Here is a 23,521-nt window from a genome sequence, read left to right on the forward strand (position 1 = left end):
AAGAACATTTTTATAAGGGGGGCCAAGCAATAACCAATGTACAGGAAAATTAATGAGCAAAACATCCATATTCTCTAAATAAAGACAAACTATCCCTTAGAAAAAAATAGTTTATTAAAGTATACTAAAAGTGCACTAATTTCATACTTAAAACCAGGCAGTTCACTTAGAGTTTACTTATTTTATACTATTGTTTTCTTTATTGTTTTCTAAAGTATACTTTAAGTATACTTTAGTAAACTCAAAAATGTCCAAATTTAGTTTGAAGAAGTATTACTTTAGTAATACTTCAAGTACACTAAAAGTACATTGTTCAGTATACTTTCGAAACTTACACTTATACCTAAGTATTCTTAATAGAATTTACTTCAAGTATACTACTTTTTGCAAAGGGACATTTTGCCACAGTCTTTGCTAACAAATAGGTGAATATATTCAAACATCGTGCTTTCTAGATAAAAGGTATAGTAGATAAAAAATTTTCAGGTTTCAGTTTTGGGTGAACATCTTTTCCATTGTCACTACTTACATACCTTTATTAGTAATCATTCTGCATAAAATTGATATTTACAAGCAATAATATCTACATAAATTGATTATTTAATAACTTTTTATTAAAATAGTTATTTATTTCACTGAAGACTCCTAGATTACTTTTCTCTTTACCCCATAAAAAACAAAATTTATTTCTGCTTGAAATCTGTAATTATCATCTTTGATGTTAGTATATTGATGTGCATAATTAACCACAGTGTTATTGATTACAGGTCACGTGAGACAGGCCTGTACAGGTGAATCTCATCTGACAAAACTTATAAATATAAAACTTTTGAAAAATCAATCTTTGAAATGTTTTAATCATAAAGTTTATCAGTTAAAGAATGACATTTAGTTTAAAATAGAAATATGCAGATCAGACTCAGACCTATAGAGAAATTTGGTTTAAAACAAAGATATGCAGATTACATGGCTACAGTTGTATTTGCACCCTGGTTACTATTTTTTGATCATTTGGGGTCTATAAGGTATTAGACCACATTCGCGGTTTTAAACTTGGATATAAAAGGATGAGAAACAAACAGCTGATCAGTAAGATAATCAGTTCTTCCGCATTGGAACTACTGGATATTTACTTTAGTTTCCTAAATAAAATGTCGCCCTCTGGTGGTTACATTCAACAAGCTTTTGAGTTCAACAGATAATTAAGTCTGCAAATGGAAAAATACATGAATAAATACATATGATAATCCATATGAATACATTTAAATACATACGATAAATGATAAAATTGTCCTGGTGTTCAATACCAAATGTAAGCAAATACCAAAAGTTGTGATTTAACTAGTACACTGAGATCATTTTAGGTTGTGTTGTCAAATCTAACCATACAGTATTATTTCCCATTTAACATCTAATTTTTGATGGAAATTTGATCCTATTCCATTGTGATACCGACGAACAAAAAAAAAAGAAAAAAGAAAAGAAAGGGAAAAGCCTTGATTAATAATTATATATAAAAAGAAAATCTTTCTTTAGAAATCTGTCAAACCTTCCTGTGGGTTTTTTCTATGCAGAATTTATTTGTTAAACTGGAATAAATGTTATCCTTCTGTTGTATTGCTGTGAAAGCATTCTATCGCAGGCTAAACTTTAATTTGTAATATGCTTAGAGGGCTATGGATTTTTAACCACATTGGAGGGGCACAATAATTATAAAAGTATTTGCAAGCAGTTGTCAAAAACAATTAATTTTTTATAGGAAAAAAATTATTTCTATCTTGTGATTTTAACCATTGTTTCTGTCTATTTTTGTGATAACCTGCAGTCAAAATGGAAAATGGTTCTCATTTTCTAGAATTTTTCATACCTTCAGAAGTATAATACCTGCATATTTTTACTACTTAAAGATAACTAGCTATACTATACATGTTATCTTCAGCAGCTATAATATTTTATCTATCTATGCTGAAAGTGAAAGTGAATGTCATAATTTCAGTCATGGAACTCATTATTAGACCTTGTCTTTTTCCATTTTTTGTGCATGGTTCACTTCAGGCAATACATAGTTTGAACAAGAAATTGAGGAAATTAAGGTGGTCTAGTAAGGTGTTTTTCATGTATGAATTTTAATTAAATCTTTCTTAAGTCATCAAATCAACCTGCCCTAACAGTGCCACAGCAACTTAATTTATTTGCCTCAGAAAGAGTGTCTGATACCAAAATAGACAGGCACAAAATATAAGATAGATACAAAAAAGCAACAAACAAACAAGGACAACCCTATCATTGAAGGCATGTTTTTTTTTCTTTTTTCATATAAATCACTTGGGATTTTCTTGCACCTTTATAAAAAAAAACATGTCTTACACATGGCTGCCTTCATAGTATCATTTTAATCATTTTCTCTTTCAGCTCCTTCTACATTTATTATTCATTAGTAAACTGTTTTGCACAGGATCAAGCTTCATATATCAACAGTTTTAAGATAAATCTAAATTATTGCAACTAAAACTGAGAAATCAAAAAGTAGAGCTTTATTTATATTATTTAATTTAAAGGATTTAAGAACATTGAGGTTTTTTTTTCGATAAACAGTAGATTGTATGAGTGAGATGTTTTTTGTGAGAGTTGACATTTAACCAGCGAACAGTAATTATAGCACAACTGATGTGTAACTTTCCATAGTTACACATTATTATATGGGAGTTCAAAGGCGTAATTTGTGTCGCTGATAAATATTTCAAGCACAGGTGGGAAATGTAACTTTTAAATAGCTGCTTTTCAGATTTCTGATCACTAATAAAGCTTCTATTACACGATGCAGCCATATTGGATGGACTCATAAAATTTGGTTTGTTGCATGACTAAGAGGAGGGGGAAGCACAGAGCGAGCAGAACATCACCCTGCCTTACCGAGGATCTACATTTTGTCGATCAATCAATTTAATTCAGTGACCTGTGAAAAATTTCCTGCTGCTTTAAATTGATTTCAAATGTCAGACAGCTCATAGAAAAAGGCTTATGATCATTTAAGCCTGCCCTGAACCTCTGATGAAGTCATTACTTTGGTTTATTAGAATCTCTCTCTGCTTTGTATGCAATAAGATTTAGGCGAAGACAAGTTACATGACCTGAGAATTTAACAAAGTGGCAGCATAAAAATAGAAGTGATTGGTCTGCACTGTTTGTATGCCACCTGCTGCCCTCCAATGTTGTTGACGTGACAGTCTACCATCTTGCTTTAATAACATTTATAAACTCTGGAAAATTGGTTAATCAAACCAAAGAGCTGCTAAAAAAAGAACTGGTGCCTTGGAACACAGGCCAGTGCAATGTCTTTTTATTAAGCCCGTAATTCACCAGATTCTCCCTGCTGATTTACAGCATCGACAATGGATGGGACTCGGCTACTCTGCCTACTGCTGATGGCTGTTTCAATAAAAAAAAGGCGTGCACGTCTCAAAGTGGACTCCAACTCGAAGTACATAAAACAGCTGGGGCCGCTGAGCTTTTAGAAGTCTTCACCACAGGACCTTCGTGCAAATCAGAACTACTCCTCACAACAGCATCTGACAGTGATGAAGCGGAGCCATCTCTTCTCCTGGGCCATTGTGCTTGTTGCCTCTGGCCGCCTGCTGGCCCATCCCATCACAGAATCTGCTGAAATACCCTATTCAGTACCAGGTAAGAAGAAGAGAATATTATCTCTATTAGAGTTTTTACGAAAAATAATCCATCAATTAGGATATCGGTAATTAGTCCTTTCAGTCATACAATTTAATTTCTAGAGATTAATGATAGCACAGTCTTAACCTGGAGCCATAGAGTAATTACCTGAGTGCTGCAATGCTCAGCAGTGATTTTTCTGCTAAAGTTCATACAGAGGTTCTACTAGCTGGTGATAAATGTGGGTCTTTCTACTAATGTAGTTAAATGTCTGTTGGTTAGAGGTCAATGTAATAGTTTGTGAAAATTATATTTTTTAATATATTTAAGCCTCTTGTTTGATGTTTCCTTTAATTATTATTAAATAATACATATTTTTTTGGCTTCTGCATCAGTGGAGGATCGAGTTATCGGCACGTTGGATGACGACTCTCTTCCTGAGCAAACGTATTCCAGTTTTTTATCCGGGGAACTTACCAGAGATGGTAAGGAGTGCTTTTAAAACTTGTATAAGAGATGCAGAAATGTGAAAATCTAAACATTTCCTTTAAAGAAAAATATGTCTGGCAAGATAATTATAATTACAAGGCTTTGGATAACTTGAGTAGTTTTAAATCAGTTACGATTCTATTCCTCAGGTATCAGGACGAGTCTGCTGCCAAGAGGTCTCAAAAGAGAGGTGCGTAATTTTAAACATTTATTCCAAAAATACTAAAAAATTATCAGCTAAATTGCATTTTGCTCTGATTTTTTTTTTTGGCAGACCAACAAAAAGTGCAATAATATAAGGTGAAAGGAAAATGATACACGATACATAGAAATATTGGGTCAACCCAAAATTTGTAGATTTCCCTTCTTCCCTGTGCCAAATTTCAGAGTTACTCAGTTAGAATAGACGCATGGATTTGGCCAGTCAAACAAAGGTCTACACTTTGATCCTTAAAAAAACATTCTCTAATCATGGTGCTCCACCACCATCACTCCTCGTTGGGATCATGCGTTAGATTAGAAGAACATTGTACATTTTGTCAATTGAAAACATACCTTTCAAGTTTAAATTTGACTAAAACTTATGTTGAAACTAACATAGAAGGAATCTACTAAAGGCAATTGTTTTGGTTAAGTATTAGAGGGGCACGAATGCAAATACGAGCCACACGTTTGGAAATGTTATTCTAGCAAAAATTTTTAAAGCACTTATCCTTTTCTGTGCCCCTTACTAGTCTGCATCATTATGTCTTTATCTATCACATGAAATCTCTGTATAATATATGGACATTCCTGATGGATAAGTGATAAATATTAGGTATAAATACAACCCATTATGTTGTAATTGTGAATGAAAACTGTGATACGTCCATAAATTAGGCATGGTACTATTGGTATAAAACTATTATTTTCTTGCTTTCAGGTCTTACTGGACAAACAAAGTCTTTTGAAACCTTACAGCCATCTGCTGAGCATCCGGAAGCAGTTCAGGAAGAGAAATGGAAATTCTGAGTGTTTCTGGAAGTACTGTGTCTAGAAGCTAACATATAGCACCATGCATGCATTACAGTTGACTTTCAGCTATCACACTTACACTTTAATTTAGCCAATCTAAGCTTTTCAATTAATTTACTGGAGGATTTACTTCTAAACTTTTAAACTGTACATATTAAAACATAATTTTAGATGTAAAAATCAAATGTTATAAAGAATAAAAAAAAAAGTAAACATGACTGTTTGTTGTTGTGTAACACTTTGGGAAAATGACAATAAAAGTGAAGGACGAAGCAAAAACGGATAGGAAAATAGGATCTCAAGTTTTCTTCATTTTTTCCTTTTTTTTATTATTTTACAGCAGAAAGAATATAAAGCATTCAGAAAACATCTTCCATATTTTAAGGGCAATTCAAAATGTTTTGCATGGCTTCAGCAGCAGAAATCTCATTTTTTTAAACATATCCATTGAGTCAGTGACGCTTGTACATGCACAATTACAAAAATAAAACTTACAAACAAGAAAAGGGGAGAAAAAGGAGGAAAGCGTAACACATTAGGAGAACTGAGAGCAGATGGACATTTTTTAAGGGTGGGGAGCAGAGAAAACTTGGATCACATAACAGGGAAAGACAGAGAGAAAGACAGCTATAGAGGAGAGGAAAAGAGATCTAACACTAGTTCACATGCAAAGTGTCGAAGACCCAAGACTTTCTATCAAAGCAGGGCCTTTTTTTCTTCTCTTCAGTTTGAAATTGATGAAAACGTGCAATTCCGTAAAGGGTGCCATATAATTGCTGTCAATAAACTACTGAATGCTTGTCTTGCAATACTGGCATTTGCATAAAGAGTAAGTTAACAACACGTGTCCCCGTCATTTTAAACTTTGCTAGGCCTGTAGGGCTCCACAAATTAGTATCTTTATTGCTCCATTTCTACACGTGGATCATTCTGCAAAAGTGGTTTCTGTTCTGTTGCCCCAATGTGCCTACCTTTCTGTGGTTTGGGTGCTTTGGAAAAAAAGAAGAGGAGGAAAGGCAGATTCTCAGGTCAATTCGCAGAACATCTTAAAACTGATAAATGTTAAACAAGTGTGCCTATTGTCTCACTGAGAAATGGCAGTAAAAACAAGATTTATAGTTGCAGTTGTCATTGTATGACTTTAATTATTTAATACCCTCTAGATTTTGCGCTTATATAAATGAAAGACATAAAGAAGAATGCATCTTTTTAAGAAAACAAATCATTCAATTCAAAGAGCCGCATACGAATAGACTCTATTTCAGGTTTCCACCTATTTAAGGTCACTGAGAGGAAATTCATTTGATTAATTCACTTTCAGGATTTTTTTTTAAGGAAATCATTATTTCCATTTACTTTATTTAGTTTTTTTCAGCTTCTTCTGATGTAAAACATATGTCCTGCTATGTTTCCTCCTCCCCATTTTGGCACCCTGAGTAAAATACAAAAGGGAGGTTAACCAACACTAAATGCTTACGTTTCCATTTATCCTAAAAGTGAATTTGGTGGTACACTGACTCAGTAAAAATGAAGAATAAAAAGCAAAGGAAACATTTAAGAAACTTGTTGTGAAATATAACTGTGTCCTCAAGCTCACAAAAACATCAGTAGCTACAGAGTACTGATCATTGCCTTAATTTGCAGGTTCCCCCCTCCTTCAGTCACAGTCTCCCTTCTGTGATGCTCTAAACCAGCTGCTAACTGTTTTGCAAACATCATGTCTCCAACAAGTCTATCTGACCATCAGTCCAAAAAAAATAAGCATGCTATAGTTACAGCTCTGTCACCCAGTTAACTAGTTTACCATGCAAACATTAAAAATCCATCTCCCACTTTGTCCCCAAACATAGCATTGGCTATGCATTCTAACCACAAGCTAGATGATGAGCGCAAGGCAGCAAACCCTGATCATGGTGAAGCTAAAAAAGTCAAGCTGTTACAGTAGAAAATGGAAGAAGCAGGGAAAATGAAAATAAAGAAATAGCATGGACAGGCTGGAGAGCTCTAATTCTAATGTGCAGGGGAGTGAGTGTAATGGTACAATGTTGGTGATTGTGTCACATACTCCCTCAGGTACACTGATTGCATTCTGCAACTGGTGTTAAGAGGACATGAATAGGCACTTTCTACATAAACACTGCAAATAAGGTAAACGCACCAGGTGACTTGGAAAATAAAAATACAACATCCAGTCCATCCAGGACATAAAATCAAAGATATCTAGCTATCTACCTATCCTAAAAAAATAAATAAAAAATAAATACATACTTAAATAAATATATAAATAAATGAAAATCAGGTTTTCTGTGGCACTTGGCTGAATTTTCACATGTTTGGATACAGAGTACACTTTCTGGCAGAACTATTTCATGAAATAAGAATTAGACAGCAGCCAATAGGCACCCAAAAGTTCCTTTTTTTCTAAGCACCCCATGTTGTTTTGATATTGTCCAGTGTAAGATACACAACTGCTATAATTTACACACAATATTTTACAGTCATTTTAGCTTATTGACTTTTCATGGACATGTATGGGATCTTCCAGTGCTGCCCTAGTATTAAATGAGCACCTTCAACAGTTTATTTTGCAGGTGTGCATTCAGAAAAACACATTCATGTACCATTCACCACCGGTCATTCAACTCTAGTGTTTTTGTTGTGTCTTTTTTAATATATATATATATTTTTTTTATACAGTGGATCATACATTTTACAAACCAGTTAAAATGTCAGGGTGGAGTGACGTGAAAGATTTTGACCATGCTATATAATTTCTAATCTTTTCCCACCTCTAACGTGACTCATATCCAGTAACATTCAACTGAAAAACAACAAAATCTGACATCATGAGTAAAACAAGATCGAACACCTGGGTCTGAATCCTTGTAACCTTGAAATAACATACGATATGGGTTCTAGGTAATCGAATTAACCTAAAGTAAAGGACTTCTGTAACATTTTGGCTACCTTTGTCTTTTAGCAAAGGCCACGATTTGCAGAAAGGTAAAACAAAAAAAAGATTGAGATGTTCCCGTTGAAATGATCCCATTGTATAAATTTATCAAGTAGGGTAATATTAAAAATAATTCGTAGCATCTTACAGTGTTTTAAGTGTAGGCTGCCCATGCAATGCCAAGCTTGTTAGCAATGTTATACTGCAGCAATATAAGGGCGCTTTTAGCTATAGGTTTGGGATTTTCTGGATGTTATCTGCATCTTTAGCCCAAGCATGCATGGATTCTCTCCTGATACTCCAAATTCCTCCCACAAACTGTTAGGTTAGTTGATTACTCTTTATTTTGAATATCAGATAGATCATATTACAGCGGATCAGCTTTTTGCATGTTTTACTGGTTGCCTGATGATTTATTACTTCCAGTTATAAGAAGCATGTTATTAAAACCTAGAAGATTACTTTTCACCTAATCTGTCACTGGTATGAATAATTTGAGCACAGCTAAGTATAAAAAATGGCACAATGAGGGCAGTGATCAAAAAGGGAGGAACTGTAATTTCACTCTGATAGGTTTTTTCAAGGCTTCAAATAATCATGGGCCTCCAAGAGACCTACAGGAATATTGAATAAATTTATGGAATTTCAAACAGAAACCTGCTGACTTCTACATGCATAAAAGCTTAAATAGACCTTGAATCGATTCTCTTTATTTTTGGACTAAGGATTGTTAAACAATCTTTTCTTTCAAATAAAGCAGTCAGTCCTGGTTAAAATCTTCTTAAAACCCTCTGTAAGAATATTAGTACAGTATAATGAGAAGAACAAAAAGAATTTCTTTACCTGATTAACAAATTGTATGACTTGCACAAAAACAACCTTACACATCACTGAAAGTACAGTACAGTAAAAAGACTGGATGCCTTTTCTTAAGATTTCCTAGATGGAGCTCTGGCCTGAATCTGAAAGAATGGGCAAATATGAACTCAAATTGACTTTTGATTCTGTTTCAGCATTCAATTCGGCACAATGTGCATAATATTGAACATCGGAAATTATATTCATCATGGTCCCAATTTATTTTTAACATCACAGAGACCAAAATCACACTGCAGAATACCAGATATGATTTTGCCAAACATTACTGGAAAAAAAAAAAATCTTTTACACACATGCTATGCATCATGTCAATCCTAATAAATACTGCCATAATTTGATGAATGTCAATCTACGAGTTGTGAATCAAGGCTTGGTGGACCAGCTTGCACAGGTGAGATGATGAATTCTATCTGGTTGAGTGATAGGGAGCAATACCGCGAGGATTGGTTTTTGGGATCAAAATAAGCAAGGCTTCCATTTACAATCTTTAAGTTCGAACACGATACCGCAATAATCATCACATTCTTTTTTTAACTGATGAAAATGAAGTACATACGTATTTGATATGGTATATTAGGAGATGAACAAATGCTCTACATATACAGATGGCAGAAACGCATTAAACTTACTAAACTAAAAGGCCCTCCGTTTGAAAATGAGTCCCTTTGCAAGTTCTTGTTTCTTCAATCCTCAGCCAGTTGTGATATTATGGTTTTCATTCCTTAGAGTGTATTTCACTGTATGATTATCTGTTCTGCAAAAATGAACTTAAATAAATTCTTAAGCTTCATAGCAATCGTAAACCTTGGCACCGTTGGCAAAAGTTTCTTGGGAGCCTAAACTTAACAGATTATGAAAAAAAAATGAAAGTAACTATAGTGGGTTTAAGATAACTTTTAAAGACCTCTCCTAACACTAAATACATTATTTTTTTTTTACTTTTTCATATGCAATAATATCATGCTTTAGCAAAATGTTTGTCTCCGGAACAATCAAAATAAATTAAAATACTCTAATAGTGAAATAGTTTTTAATTTTACAGAGCATAGCCACTACTGCTTTAGTTTCCTCCCCCCTTTTAGCTCTGTTCATAATTTTCATGCACTTAGCTCATCTTTATCCCAGATATTTACACTATATACAAACAATAGAACCATACTTCTTCAGCATTCAAACAAAACTATACAAATATTCTGTTTTTGTCTTGTACCTGTTTTTGACCCATTTTTAATGAATAAAATAATATATTTCTAAAATACAATCCCTGTAAGGGAACATGTTTATTTTTCCCCCTACATACTTGCAGCCTTCTTTTATATACAGAAAATCACTCAATTGTCAAACAATATGGATTTGTCAAACCCCTATTTTGGGACAAACTTAGGGACCCCACAGGGAATCTCTAAGATGTCAAGGCAATGTATGTGATCTTCCCCTCTAAAGCCTGCAGAGGCTCCGGAGTTCAACTTAAAAGAACAATGATAACCTGCATGGCCAAACGGGTTACAACACAGAATAAGGAGGTGCTTTCCTCATGTAGAGAGACAAACATGAAACAAACAAGTTACCTGGGAGAACATAGAGATTAATTGCAGAAATAAGAATGGCTCTTATGAGGGTAGAAAAAAAAGGATAAACAGAAGAAAGACCAAAAGACTAGACTATAATCACACAAGCAAAGACTTTTTTTGTCTAGAAGTCATGCATTTTTTTCTTGGTAGGTTTTAACAACATATAGCCTGAAGATACAGCTCACCAATACATTAGACATGATGGAAGGAATACATTGGACAATATGAAACAAATTCAAGTAATAAAGGGACTATATATATACAATAAAGCATAGTATCTTTTTAAAAGAAAATGTTTTTAATCCCCAATCATCTTCAGTATGAATGTTTAAACCCCACTACATTCAATTGTAGCTCCACCCGGATGGGCAGACTGGACGGGTAGAGTAAAGCAGGACTGGAAAGAACGCTAAGCTATAACGGATATTGTTAAATCGCCAGCAGTGGGTTAAAATAGACATGTCAGTATGGTAAAAAAAATCTGTCTTTTAGTGATGTGTGGCCATAAAAAAACTAAAAAAATAAGATGAAATACAGTAAGAGCCCAGAGTGTTTCTGCATGGTCTCCTTGTCCTTTAAGATTTCCTGCAACAGCCCTAACTTTCATCTTTTGAGGTCCTCTTGTTTGACCGACCACCTGTCCTCCGTCATCTCTCATCGCTGTCCAAAACTTCTTCCTAGCTTAAAAAAACAAAACAAAACACAGAAAACCAGTCCATGGAAAAGTGCAAAAAATGCCATGAAGCCAATGTTCTGCACCCGTTGCCCCTGTTCTTTCAGTTTATAATTCTGCAGAAGTCCCCAAGTCAGTGGAAAGAATACACATGTTGAAAAAGAAAAATTGCTGTTGTACAATGTAATAGTAGTCGAACCTGTAACACTGCTTTAGTAGTAATAATAACAGCAGTGCTTGAACTGATGTTTTTCTTTTTTTTCCTTTTCTTGTTCTGTTCTCTTGTAAAATGTCTCAGGTACAAACAAAAAAGAAAAGAGGAAGCAGGGGGAGTGATGTCACATCGCAAGGGAGCTCTTCTGAGGCGTCTCATGTTCCCTGGCCTTTTTCAATTCTTTCACCCTGGAACACAGAGAGGGATTACGATAAATTAATGTAAGAGGTAAATAGAGAGAAAATAATCAGTAGACATCCATAGGTAAGTCAAACACCTGACTTGTAACTGAAAAAAACAGAAGCTCAGGTCATCAGGAGATACTTTCTTTCAGGGGAAAGAAAACCAGCAAACCCTTAAAAAGTAAAGATCATTGCTAAACTAACGTTTGAACTAAAACATAACCAAGAACGTAAGCTGTCTTTAAACGTCAGTTGACCACTCTTCTTCTTGCAATCATTCTTGTTATTTTGTAAATGCAGCCTATTGCTATAATTATTTTAAAGAAAAAAACAAACATATTCTATACCTCTTTTAATTCTTTCTTAAATTGTAAAGTTTCACGTTTATAACTGGGATCTAATGTGACTGAAAACACAAGAAGCATCTCTAAACAGCAGCATTTGTACTATTGGATTTGAACTGGATTAAGATACAGTATTATGCTGAAAGTGTTACTGTAGTTTTATTCAAACCATTAGAATTCAACTGTGTTATGTTGGGTCACTGCTCTCCTGGAAGGGGTAAAACTCTAGAATCAAATGTTTTTAAGCTACTAACAACTTTTCTTCAGGGATTTCAGTGTATTTAACTCTACCTGTCTTCCCCATCACTTTTAAGCATCTCTATTGTTTTCATTGTTCTTTATCATGCTTTTTGTTTACTATTATTCTAAACAAAAATTACCTCTGAGACCTTCACAGAGTGTCTGTATTTATAGTAATTAAATGACACACTAGCAGACTATCTAAAAAAAGAAAGGTTTTCACTTAGGCGACAGACAATTGCACTGGTTTTTAATTAGCTGTACCAGAGTAAAGGGGCATGAATGTAAATGCATACAATAATCATTTGTGGGGGTTTTTTTTGTGTGTGAAAAATGTGAACCATTTATCACTGTCTTTAAGCCACTACTTTATGTTAGTCCATCAAAAAAGTCAAAAAAAATACAGACTGTTACAAAAAAAAACTAAAGGGATATGAAGAAAGTTTTCTGAGTGCACAAGCAAAACACATTCAACCTAAGATAAATAACAAATGCACCTGTACCTCTCAATAAAAGCTAATAGAGTCTACCCTGCTTTATTATTCTTAACAAAAGATAAATGCCACAATACACTGAAGAAATGTGAGCTCGCACACCAACAGAAAATGGGATTTTGTTTGTGAAATCCTTGAAACATGTGATGTTTATTCTCCAACCCCTTTTATTATACTTTATAAAGAGTACCTTATAATGGAGCTGTCTTAATTTTGATAAATTTCAATGAACTGCTTGACAGAAAGCAGAAATTGAAGGGGTAACAGTTCCCCTCGCAGTCAGTCGAGTGGCTTCAAACAGAGCATACAGTCAGTCAGTCAGCCAGCCAGCCAGAGAGAGGACTACTAGAGAAACAGCAGGTTCATAGCATGCCTAAAAGTAGAAATGCAAGACCTATAGTTGTCACCACTTGACATGCAGAAGGATAAAACAGATTTAAGAAAAGGCTTCCTGTAACGTAAAACTTGCAATTTGCAAAAACACAGAAAGCTAAATTAAAAAAGAAAAGAAAACAAACAAATAAGAAAGTGCAAATTTTTGAGGAGAGAAAGACAGAAAAAAAGAGCATAAGGCAAGTCTCTGGTAGGTGTTGCAGTGACATTGTCATTCATAAGCATTTTGTTAGTTAGGGAAGGCTCTGATCTATGTCTGAGCCTCTCAGTCCACCTGTGGCTCCAGTCGGCAGCCTTCATGCAAGCAAGCATCAAGCAAAAGTGATGGGAAATGGAAAAGACTGGGAGGGAGAGAAAAGACCATAAGAGAGGATAAAAAGGGTAGACTTCCCAAGAAAAAACTTCAGAGGGAGATAAGAGTTTTATTAAAGAGCGAGAGTAAAACATAACAGATGTTTAGGAAGAAAAGGTTTTACAGAATAAACAGGTGAGAGATAGATAGAGAGAGACAGAGACAAAGAGCAAGAGAGGAAGGGAGTCACGAACTGAGTTGCTGAGGCTGCACTCACCCGCTTGAACAGTCTATGGTCCATCAAGGGGCTTGGCATAAACAGCAAAACAATACCAGACAGCTATTAGCACACAGTAAGCACTGTGAAGGAGGGGCGAGGACAGCTGAGGGCGGGAGGTGGAGCTTAGGGCTGGGGGTATTTCCTATTATTGTTCTCAAGAGGATAAAGAAATACTAAATCTAACACGCTAAGCAACAGAACAAAGAGATGGATAACATTATCCGGTTAGAGCAGCATACAGTGGGTGAAGGAACGCCACTGTGCAATATCACCAAAGTAGGAAATGATTGAAAGTTAAGTGATATTAGACAGGGGTGTACTTGCTGCTGTTTTGTACAGCTAATCAAACTGTGGCTTATTGATGATTTAAATTCAAACTTAATTCATAAGGCATGATCCAGTAAAAAGATGCTTTGTTTTTTTTTGGGTTTTTTTTGGTGCATGGAAAATAATTCATATTCTTTCAAGCATTTTCAGTTTGTCACCTTAAAACCACAAACTTCAATGCTTTTATTGGGACTTAAAGTGATAAAGACAAAGAAGCTCAGAAGTATAGTGGGAAATGAAAACAAGAATTTATAAAAAAATATAAAATATAGGTTTTTTTTTTTTTTTTTTTTACATAATTCACTGCCATGACATGATGCACAGGGGAGTTTTTGTCCAATCAGGTTAAATGGAAAGTAACCATGAAGACTTTTAAGTCTTGTGTCAGATTCTAAATTAGATCAAAATATTCGATTGGATTCTCTTAAGAAGAATTCAACTTTGCTGTTATTGTCACAAGTACAAAGCAATTAAATTAACTCTCTGCATTTAACCTGTCCCCTTGGGGAGCAATGGATGCCATTGTGCCAGTGTATATATACTATTGAGCAGTGTGGGGTAAAGGGTCTTGCTCAGGGACCCAGGCTGGCAGTCTATGGGAGTGGGGTTTGAACTCAGATCCTCTGGGACCCATGCACAATGCCCTAACCATTAGGCCACCACACCCTTTCTCTCTGTATGTCTGTGGTGATCCTCTACCCCATCTCAGGAATTTTGCTGCATCAACTTTTCTACCTGGATTTCTCCTGATTTAGCTTCATAATTATTTCCTTTTTTTCCATACTAAGATGATGAATGATGGGAAATGTATTGTGTTCCTCATCTCACAGGTAGCATGGCAAGAAGACAATTTAGTTTCATTTTTGTGTAAAAAAATAACCAAAGCTTCTTCATTTGTTTAGTCCCAATATTACTCGCTGCAAATTATAAACTTAACTTCTGATAGTTTTCCTTTAACAATCTACAGTCTACCTGCCACTGTCTTTAAAACTTGTCCAGTTGTTAACTGGATCTCAGCAACTCCTCCAGGTCTCTTGGCTGCTCTGGGTGAACATTAATGCCCTCCACAGACTCTGATACTTAGTCTTGTATCAGATAAAATCCCAATAAATACAGTGAAGATGATGTTTGTAGCTTGGTAAACTACGAAAGGATTCAAGTGGTATAAATATGTTTGAAAGGCACTTGATGCAGAGTGTAAGTTAGTGTTGGCTCGGTGTTTGGACCTACCTGTGGCGGCAGCGTCGTAGGAACCTCATAATCTTCCTGGCAGCCTGATCCTGCCTCTTCGTGAGCAGACTCCCTCTGTGAAACAGCCAAAACCCTAAAGTTAATTTATCCTTCGGCAAAAAAAAAGAAATCACAGGGTGTATTCTGAATCACAAAGTATTTAATAGGCCAACAGAGAACGAATCATCTCTCCAACTTATTTTGCTAATGATTTTCTTTTTGATAAATGACCCAAGACAACCAACATTTTTCAGTCCTGCAGACAAGCCTCCTAATTTAACTGTCACTTTATCAGTATGCAGCAAGATGAAGTAGTTCCTCCTTCAGCCTGCAGTCTCTACCAGAAGTAATTTATCCTATTATTTGGTCCAAATACCCCCTGTACTACGGTGTTTACCTAAGTTTGTGCTGTACCAGGGCAGCAGCGGCCCCACGGTGATGGGGCTTCAGCTTGCCAAACTCCTTGTAGCTGCGGTAGTATTGCTGAATTAGCACAGCCGCCCTCCTGCTCTGCTGGAACTTCTTCTGTTCGTGGTAGCTGCGAAATTTACTCTGGATAAGGATGGCGGCCTGCGTCATCTTCTTATAAAGTGCATACTGAGAACAAGAAAACATCAATATGTCATGTTGTTTTAGATGAAATTGCTTTGACTTCATGCTGGACAAGAACGTGACCAAAACATTTACCTTTAGGGCTATCCATGTTAGCTTGTAAATGGAAAAAAAGACACATTTCGAATGTTGCTCTATAAATGCCTTAAAGCAGGGAACTATTTTTGTGGTTATTGTTGACCTACCTGTTTGTATTTCTTGTAGCAACGTTGTATAACAGCAGCAGCTACTTCCTGTTGCTCTCGGAGCGGCCGTCCCTGTTGGGAAGTAGAATGGGACAGATAAAAAGTTACAATAGGAGTTCCTGACGGCCACAAGGGATACTTGTAGGTTGCTGAGGTGTTGTCAGGGTTAGCACATGAATCGGCCTCAGAAAAAGAAGCACCCTTTGTGGACAGACCACCTGTCAAACAGTGGAGGAAGTGAGCTGCTGCCCAACAGAGAGCCACTTCAGAATCAGCTGGCAGATGGGCTAAAGGCAACTGTGGACGACAGTGAACAGTTTGTGATAATTAAACTTATTGAAAGTATCTCAGAGGTGGGTAAGAAGTTCAGGAAGGGACTGGGCAATGAGAAAGAAGACAAAGACAAAGTGGGAGCTCATTTGCTTCATAGATGTGTCTAAGTAATGCAGGGATACGGGGTCAGTGCAGCTCCCCTAAGCAAGGCCATGCTCTGCTCAAGCCATCCTTCCCATGCTGGAACCACAGGGACATATTTGTGTTTTTTTGTCATAATAGTAGACATACAGAAAACTCGACAAATATTAAGAATAAAATTAATCAATTGAAACCATGATGAGAAACAGTAGGACACAAGACAAAGTAGGTAATAAGGCACATTACATATGCTGAACTTCAATCCATAGGCAGATTTAAGTGAATCCATCATCCCTATAATCCAAAGAACAGATCCGTCCAGTTATACCAGCCCTTAGCCTGTAGCTCTGAGTCTGGGCTACAGAATAGACAGCTTTCAGGGCCTGAACACCAGGACTGTACCTTGTACTTGCGGAAGGCAGTTTGGACCAATCGGGCAGCCTCGTAAAGCTCTCTCTGCTCCGGATCTGACAGAGTCAGCTGGGCCAGGTCTCGCTCCACTTTACTGTTGGAGGCGTTGATGAACTCACTCCAGTCAGACGGAGAAGGGACAGCAGACCTCTCCAATGGACCCTCTCTAAGCGGAGATCCCCGAGGACTCAGGTTAGGGTTAGATGATGGTGTCAGAGGTTCATTGTACAGAGATCTATCCAAAAAGTAAAAAAAAAAAAAAATCTTTTTTATATTTTCTTATTTACAAATGTTAATCACTGTTTGTAAAAGTGTATGAAAATATTCATTAAAGTTCTTGCAAACTTAACATAATAGTTTAAATGTAATACTGTGTGTTTCCAGCTTGAGATCTCATTGTTTTTACCTTTCTTATTACTCAGACATGAATTATTCAATAAGTATTTTGTTTCAGTTTAGCTTGCTGCATGTTTTCCTATAGAACTCCAGCCCATTGAAAAAAGTATTTGCACCCTCACAGATTTCTTCTATTTGCATTTGATGATCTGAAACCATACATAGACTGTCACAGAAATAGACAAGTTTAAAGAAATGCTGGGACGGCTTTTTAAAGACGTAATTCACACATAAAATGCCAGACAAACCGATTGAAAAAAGTTGTTGAGCAAAGGTTGTTTTGGGAAGTTGATGGGGTTATCATGATAAGAATACAGAAATACTTTATAATAAAGGAAATCCCATGGATCACATTTTCGTGACCTTGGTTGAATAACACATGGTTTACAGGGCTGAGTAATCCTTGTATAATCTGATCTCTGAACAGCAGCCATTATTTCTCTGTCCGGAAAAACCGGTGCTCATCACCGTTCTATCTCAGATTAGGAAGCGACAAAATGCTTTGTTCCAACTTCTGCTAGAAGCTGAGAGAAGGTGTTTTTTTTTAGCATCAAATCTACACAGTGACAACAACTCCTTTTTCAGCTTTAGATAATGCCTTAGTAAGGAAAATGTGGTTAAGACTGCAAGAGGTCTTGGACATTTTTTTTTTCATTATAAAAAAGAATCTAATTGGCATAAGTGAATTGATATCAAGCTATAATGCTATGAGGGGATGTCATGAAATTGGCTGTCGAAAGGTAAGCAGCTTTCTTTGGGGTGAAGAAAATATCACAAGAACTAATGTTTCATAACAAATAAGTACACCTTTGTGTAAAACGCCCAAATTTCAACATATAAATGCCTATAGCGGTTTTTGGAAGGCTTTAAAAATCTTGATATAGCACCTTTAAATTAAAGCATCATTTATACAAAAGCAATTTGTTTATTCGTGGATTTGATCTTTGTGAGGAATTAAATTCTGCTTGATAATCTGTAAAATTGATGTGGGACAAAAAAGCAGACATAGAGAACCTCTAAGATGACCTCTTAGGTAAACTAACTCTACATTCTACACTCTACTTTACTCTACTCTCTATGGCAAACAATTAATCCCATTCTGCCTCTTACTTTAACATTGATTTTCTTCCTTTAAGTTGTAGAGGAAAAAACTCCTTAAATTACATCAATAGAAATTGTGAAACAACAATACAGTTTTTTTATGGTGACTGTTTAGTTTTTGAAATTTTAACTAGTTTGTTCATGCAAGATGGGTAGATGAGATACAATCTAAAATTTAATGCATATATTCTTTGGTGGTCTTAACTTATCTACAAGATTGTATTGATTATACAATGGATGTAAGAAGTATGTAAACCTATGACAGGTTTCGGCAAAAAAGAAAAAAAAAATCTTGTTTAACTTAGTGTGAACTTTGTTGAGATCTGTCTTCCCTCCCCAATGGTCCTCCTTACCGTAGGTGTATGATGCTTGGCAGCTGTTCTACATCTCCCAGGTAGCTGGCTAGCCAGTTCATGGTGGTGCTGACTGCTGATGTGTCTAAGGGCCCAGAGTCTGCAGTGCTGAAGTTCTCCCTTTTGATTCTCTCTGGTGTTGCTTCAATGATCTGCTCTGCCAGAGTTATCATATTGACCTATTGTTTTAAGAAAAACAAAGGTGACTGATGTTATCACCTATGTGGTAAAACTATATCTGCATACAGTCTACTTATGCTTGCTTTTATAATGGTAAGGGCTTGAGACAAATATTAGGGAGTTATTGCAGGACACAAGATAACAATAACTGCTGCAGGCTAAAATACTTCATTGAGCACTTCATCTGTTGGAGCAGTAATTAGACAGATATGGATGCCTGGAAGGAATTTCTTGGCTGTTGAAGAAGATCAATAAGCCCAGTTTATTATGCAGTGATGGTCACTGACAGGGTGCCAAGCTGTTTTGTTGTAGATCACCTATCAAATAAAAGGCTCTGTTCTGCATACAGCCTCAACCTCTGATAGTAAACAATCCTTGCAGCAAATCAATTTACATCTGCACCTTTTCACTGTGTTTTCAAGAGGTTGACAAATATGTTGGCACCACGTATAAAGAATTATGATTTAAACTGCTGGAAATACAAGTCATTTGAATTAAATTTGAAAAAAGGAGTTTACATTTTTTTTTATGTTACAAAACCAACCTTGATTTTTACTCTTGTAATGGTTATATAGTAGATAGGGCCAAACATACTTGGGAGCTTCAACTTAAAAGCAAACTTGATGCTGCCCTTTATTATACTTGGCTAAATAAAGAAACTTTCTTTATAAAAAAGGTATCCATATAAAGATTTGCTGGTAGATTGAAAACTTGCGCTGATTATTAACTTTGTTAATACAGCAGACGTCTGGGAGATATGGGTTTAGTGTTAGAGCAGCAGCCCTGTTTACTTTCATCAAACAAACAAGTTAGATATCACTAACATGGAACCATGTCCAACAAACCCAGACAAACACTCATTAGTGACACCATACAAACTCACCAAAATTATAAAGGAGGGAAAAAAATCTTTACTTAGTTGGAGAACTGAAGACAAGAGCGGAATCTGGGGGGTCAATATGTTTCCATAACAAACATTGACAGCAACTATATCCCAAATGGAAGGCATTCCTGGAAAAATATCAATTCTTACCTTCAAAGATTGCTAAACTCTACTGGAGCTTAAACCGTGAGGTTATTGTCAGATGAGACTAAAATTACAATGTTCAGAAACAAACTTTCCAGCTAGATTTGGGATGGTAAAAAAGACATATCAGAGGGACGGTCAAAATAATGTTCTTGAGGTTTCACAAAATATTGAATAGAAACAGTTTTGCCACCAGACAAAACAATTATATCTTAACATGTTTTCTTAGAAATCAAATTGAAATTTAATTTCCTTGGAGGGTACTTTTTTACTTCTGCACTAAAATATGAAGTTTATTTGAAGGATTTTCAACCATTTCTATCTGAGGGTACAAACAAATATAGTTTGCACTGTCGATGTTTCATTTGCTGTACAAGGCTGCCAATCAAATCTGATATAAATCTATATTGAAGCTGACTGATCTCTTAAAATTGTGCCCCTGCTGTGCTAGAGCCAGTCACAAGACGATTGTTGAACACTTTTCCTGCTCACCTGCAGGTTATCCATCTGAGTGAGACAGTCCTGGTTTTCCAGATCCTCTCGATATGATAGAAGTTCTGAATCTGCCATTTCTCTGTCCGCCATAACCAGCATGCCAAGCTGCTCTCGCTGCCGTAGTCTGTTAACCAGTTTCTCTTTTCCTAGACTGGTGCCCCCACTGATCCCCACAGCCTTCTTCCCCAGGCTGCTGTGGGAGAAGTTCTCTCTGGACGTCCATCTGGTGGTCCCAGTGCTGCCTCCTGTTGGTAGACCTTTGTCTGCACTCAGGCCTTCTGAGGACACACTCTTTGTGATGGAGGACAGTTTATGGAGCTGTTGCTGCTCCAGGCTCAGAGGGACAGACATGGGCTTGTCGGGCCGATTGTGAAATAATTCAGGGTTGGGTTTATGTTTCTTAGCTAATGGGAGGTCTCTTTGGCCATCACTGCTGTAGCAGTTAGAAGGCTCTGATCTTGGCCTTCTTAAATCTGCAAAAAAAGAGTAGTGATAATATTAGCTGAACACTTTGACACCATCTTTCACTTACAGTAAAACTACAGTGTCTTGCAAAAGCACTTCTGCATGTTTTTCACCTTTTCTCACTGACCTCTCTGTATAAACTTAAATGTACATATCAATGTGACTTTGAGTGGCTTTGTTTGACCTTTTTAACACATAAGTGCTCTGACCACAACATTTTAGCTCCAGTTTTCTGTTTAGACTTATAATCCTGCTGACAACCAAAGGAAACCATAATCTGAAGTTATCTTTAACTGATTTGCCCTGTTATTAAACTAATTCTACATCTATTCTGACCAGCTTCTCTGTCCCTGAAAAAATAAAACATTCCCACAGCATACTGTTGCCATTATTGTGTTTATCCATGATGATTTCCTGTTGGGGAGAGTGATTGACATTCTCTGCATGTTTTTGATGTCCCCTCAATGACTTTTGACAAACTACAAATTACCCTTCTTTCCAATAATGGGTGTCTTCTTAACAGTATTCCCTAAAGACCTTTTGAGTTGTGAAACATTCTTTAACTTGAGCCCTTCCTCTTTTATTCCCTCCTTGGCTGGTCTATCACTTAATAGTGTTTGCTGTGAAGTTCTGCCATATTCTTTGCATTTTGGTTACAGTAGTTGACTAAAAAGAGATTAATGATATTCCTTCATATCCCAAGCCTGCAACATTATCTCTGATGTACATGGTGTGTGAGTAACAAACTTCTGCACCATTTACAGTTCAGCTTTATTTTTTCTGAGATTAACTCAGCACACATATGGAATGTACTAAGGAGGCTAAATCCCCAGTTCCATTGGATCAATTCTCTCATTCAGTGAATCAAGAAGATGCAACGTTACCCTATTCCACCGGGAACGTTAACAGACTTTGCGCTGGTGGACTCAGATCACATCAGGACTGCATTGCACTATAGTAAAGCCTTTAGGCTTTAAATATTACAACATCCCACTAAAGGCTTAATTTTGCCAGTACTGCCAACGTCTACCTGCTCTTACCTAATTACATCATCTTTTGTTTTATCTATCATAGATGAGTTCAAATATTTAGTTTTACATTTTTTCCCTCATATAATGCCTGTATTTATTATAATTGCGGATTAACAGTAGGAACAGAATTTTCTATTACATAAAAGTCCAGAAAATGCGATCCAAAATATGCACATGTAGTCTTTTACTTGTGAAATCAACCAGATTCACTTTGCTTTTCATTAACTGACTTCCTGGCCAAAAAATCTGATCTGCTTTAGATTGATGTGGAGTTGGTGCAGCAAGGGGCAAAAAGTAGAAAAGCTGTGTTTGGGATGCTTCAGATATGCAAAGCTGCAAACCGGGTGGAACCACTCTGACTGACTATAATTACTGCGATCTGCTGCGGCGGCCCAGTGAAGCCGCACCGCTGCAATGGAACCAATACATAAAGAGGCTAAAGCAGGATAAAATGAAAAATGTAAAGACTTTTTTAGATAAATGAAAGCATACATTTTTCTTTATTGTCCTTTCCCTCCACTATCATTTCTACCTAATCACATTCAATTTCAAACAAGCACATTGGTTTTTGTGGCAGTAATGTGTCAAAATAAATGTAAAAGAAGTTTATAGGGACAGAAAGAACTTCTGCAAGGCACTCTATTCGTCCCACACCTTCAGGTTACACAGTATTATGCAGTTTAGTTTATTAAACGAACCTGGATTGGTGCTGGTGGTGCTGGGTGTGGTTATTGTGTTAGCAGGGCCTCCTTTCTTGCCACTGGGTGCTACTATGCTGTCGTTTGCCCAGCTGACCATCCAGCTGTCGGAGGTGGGCGCATCAGGGGTGGGGGAGAAAGACATGCAAGTTGTGGCCGGCAGAGAGGCTGGTGGTTGCTGCTCTTCCCTCTGCAGTTGCTCAAGACACTCAGCCAGCTTGGTATGGCCTCGAGAACGAGCAATTGACAGAGGCAGACGACCCAAAGAATCTGGTATGGCAAGGGCCCTTCTGTCCCATTTATATAGGACTACTGCTGCCTCTAGATGACCAAGTGCACATGCCCACATCTAGATCGAAAACAGACAAATGAACAGCAACAAACAAGTTAGAATATTTGTGACTCATATCTTCTTATCAAATAGTTTTGGCTCTTACCAGAGGTGTGCATGAAAAGTGATCAACATTTAGAGGGTCCACTTCCAGCTCCAAGTCAATACTATCAGCATGTTTAGTACTGCATGAGAAACAGAAAACGATAAGCATCTTTAAAATGTATTACGGTGTAGCGTTTTGAGCAACCACAGTTCTGATTAAATATTTTGCTGTATAATATCATTCTCACCGCCACTTGATGAGTGTCTGGATGAGGGTGGCGTAGCCCTGGCCAGCAGCCAGGTGAAGGAGTGTCATCCCTCTGAAGGTCTTAGAGTGGATTAAATGTTTGGACTTGGCCCAGCAAGCTCTGCTCATCATCTTTTCACAGACCACTACAACACGACTCTCAAAGGAGCTGCTGGCCTGCATCTGGCCAGATGCACACTGAAAGAAGAAAAAAAAAGAACAGATATTATAAATTATTTTAAAACTTATGTTTCTATGGTTTTCAGTTTTAATCAATCAGTGATATAAA

General features: G+C 36.5%; 2 protein-coding genes across 10 annotated transcripts in view; one reads left to right on the top strand and one right to left on the bottom strand.

Moving 5' to 3' along the window:
- Positions 1-3,445: 3,445 nt before the first annotated feature.
- LOC119782013 (urotensin-2-like) lies at positions 3,446-5,518 on the top strand. The gene is made up of 4 exons (XM_038282733.1): positions 3,446-3,684; positions 4,062-4,151; positions 4,305-4,345; positions 5,078-5,518. Exons 1-4 carry the CDS (start codon positions 3,579-3,581, stop codon positions 5,189-5,191), a joined length of 351 nt encoding a protein of 116 aa, XP_038138661.1. The 5' UTR covers positions 3,446-3,578; the 3' UTR covers positions 5,192-5,518.
- A 2,334-nt stretch (positions 5,519-7,852) lies between these two features.
- The window catches only part of camta1a (calmodulin binding transcription activator 1a), a 418,830-nt gene continuing 403,161 nt past the window's right edge, over positions 7,853-23,521 (bottom strand). For 6 of the 9 annotated variants that reach the window (XM_038282727.1, XM_038282722.1, XM_038282726.1 and 3 more), the window contains 12 exons: positions 23,234-23,430; positions 23,047-23,125; positions 22,610-22,958; positions 20,413-20,888; positions 18,714-18,892; positions 16,855-17,098; positions 16,039-16,110; positions 15,929-15,949; positions 15,639-15,838; positions 15,242-15,316; positions 13,682-13,712; positions 7,853-11,647 (listed from right to left, as the gene is read on the bottom strand). In XM_038282727.1, the coding sequence (XP_038138655.1) occupies positions 11,615-11,647; positions 13,682-13,712; positions 15,242-15,316; positions 15,639-15,838; positions 15,929-15,949; positions 16,039-16,110; positions 16,855-17,098; positions 18,714-18,892; positions 20,413-20,888; positions 22,610-22,958; positions 23,047-23,125; positions 23,234-23,430 (1,956 nt within the window). In that variant the 3' untranslated portion in view covers positions 7,853-11,614. Of the gene's footprint in view, positions 11,648-13,658; positions 13,713-15,241; positions 15,317-15,638; positions 15,839-15,928; positions 15,950-16,038; positions 16,111-16,854; positions 17,099-18,713; positions 18,893-20,412; positions 20,889-22,609; positions 22,959-23,046; positions 23,126-23,233; positions 23,431-23,521 lie in introns of all 9 variants that reach the window. The other 3 variants (XM_038282731.1, XM_038282723.1, XM_038282729.1) reach the window with 3 other exon arrangements.

This window comes from Cyprinodon tularosa, unplaced genomic scaffold (assembly GCF_016077235.1).
Source record: "Cyprinodon tularosa strain WSP-4 unplaced genomic scaffold, ASM1607723v1 ctg187, whole genome shotgun sequence".
Taxonomy (NCBI): Eukaryota; Metazoa; Chordata; class Actinopteri; order Cyprinodontiformes; family Cyprinodontidae; genus Cyprinodon; species Cyprinodon tularosa.

What these genes read in the sequence shown, in the direction of transcription:
- LOC119782013 (XM_038282733.1), top strand. Translation starts at nt 3,579, where the DNA reads ATGAAGCGGAGCCATCTCTTCTCCTGGGCCATTGTGCTTGTTGCCTCT. An exon ending in AATACCCTATTCAGTACCAG is followed by an intron (nt 3,685 to 4,061) that starts GTAAGAAGAAGA and finishes CTTCTGCATCAG; the next exon opens with TGGAGGATCGAGTTATCGGC. An exon ending in CGGGGAACTTACCAGAGATG is followed by an intron (nt 4,152 to 4,304) that starts GTAAGGAGTGCT and finishes TCTATTCCTCAG; the next exon opens with GTATCAGGACGAGTCTGCTG.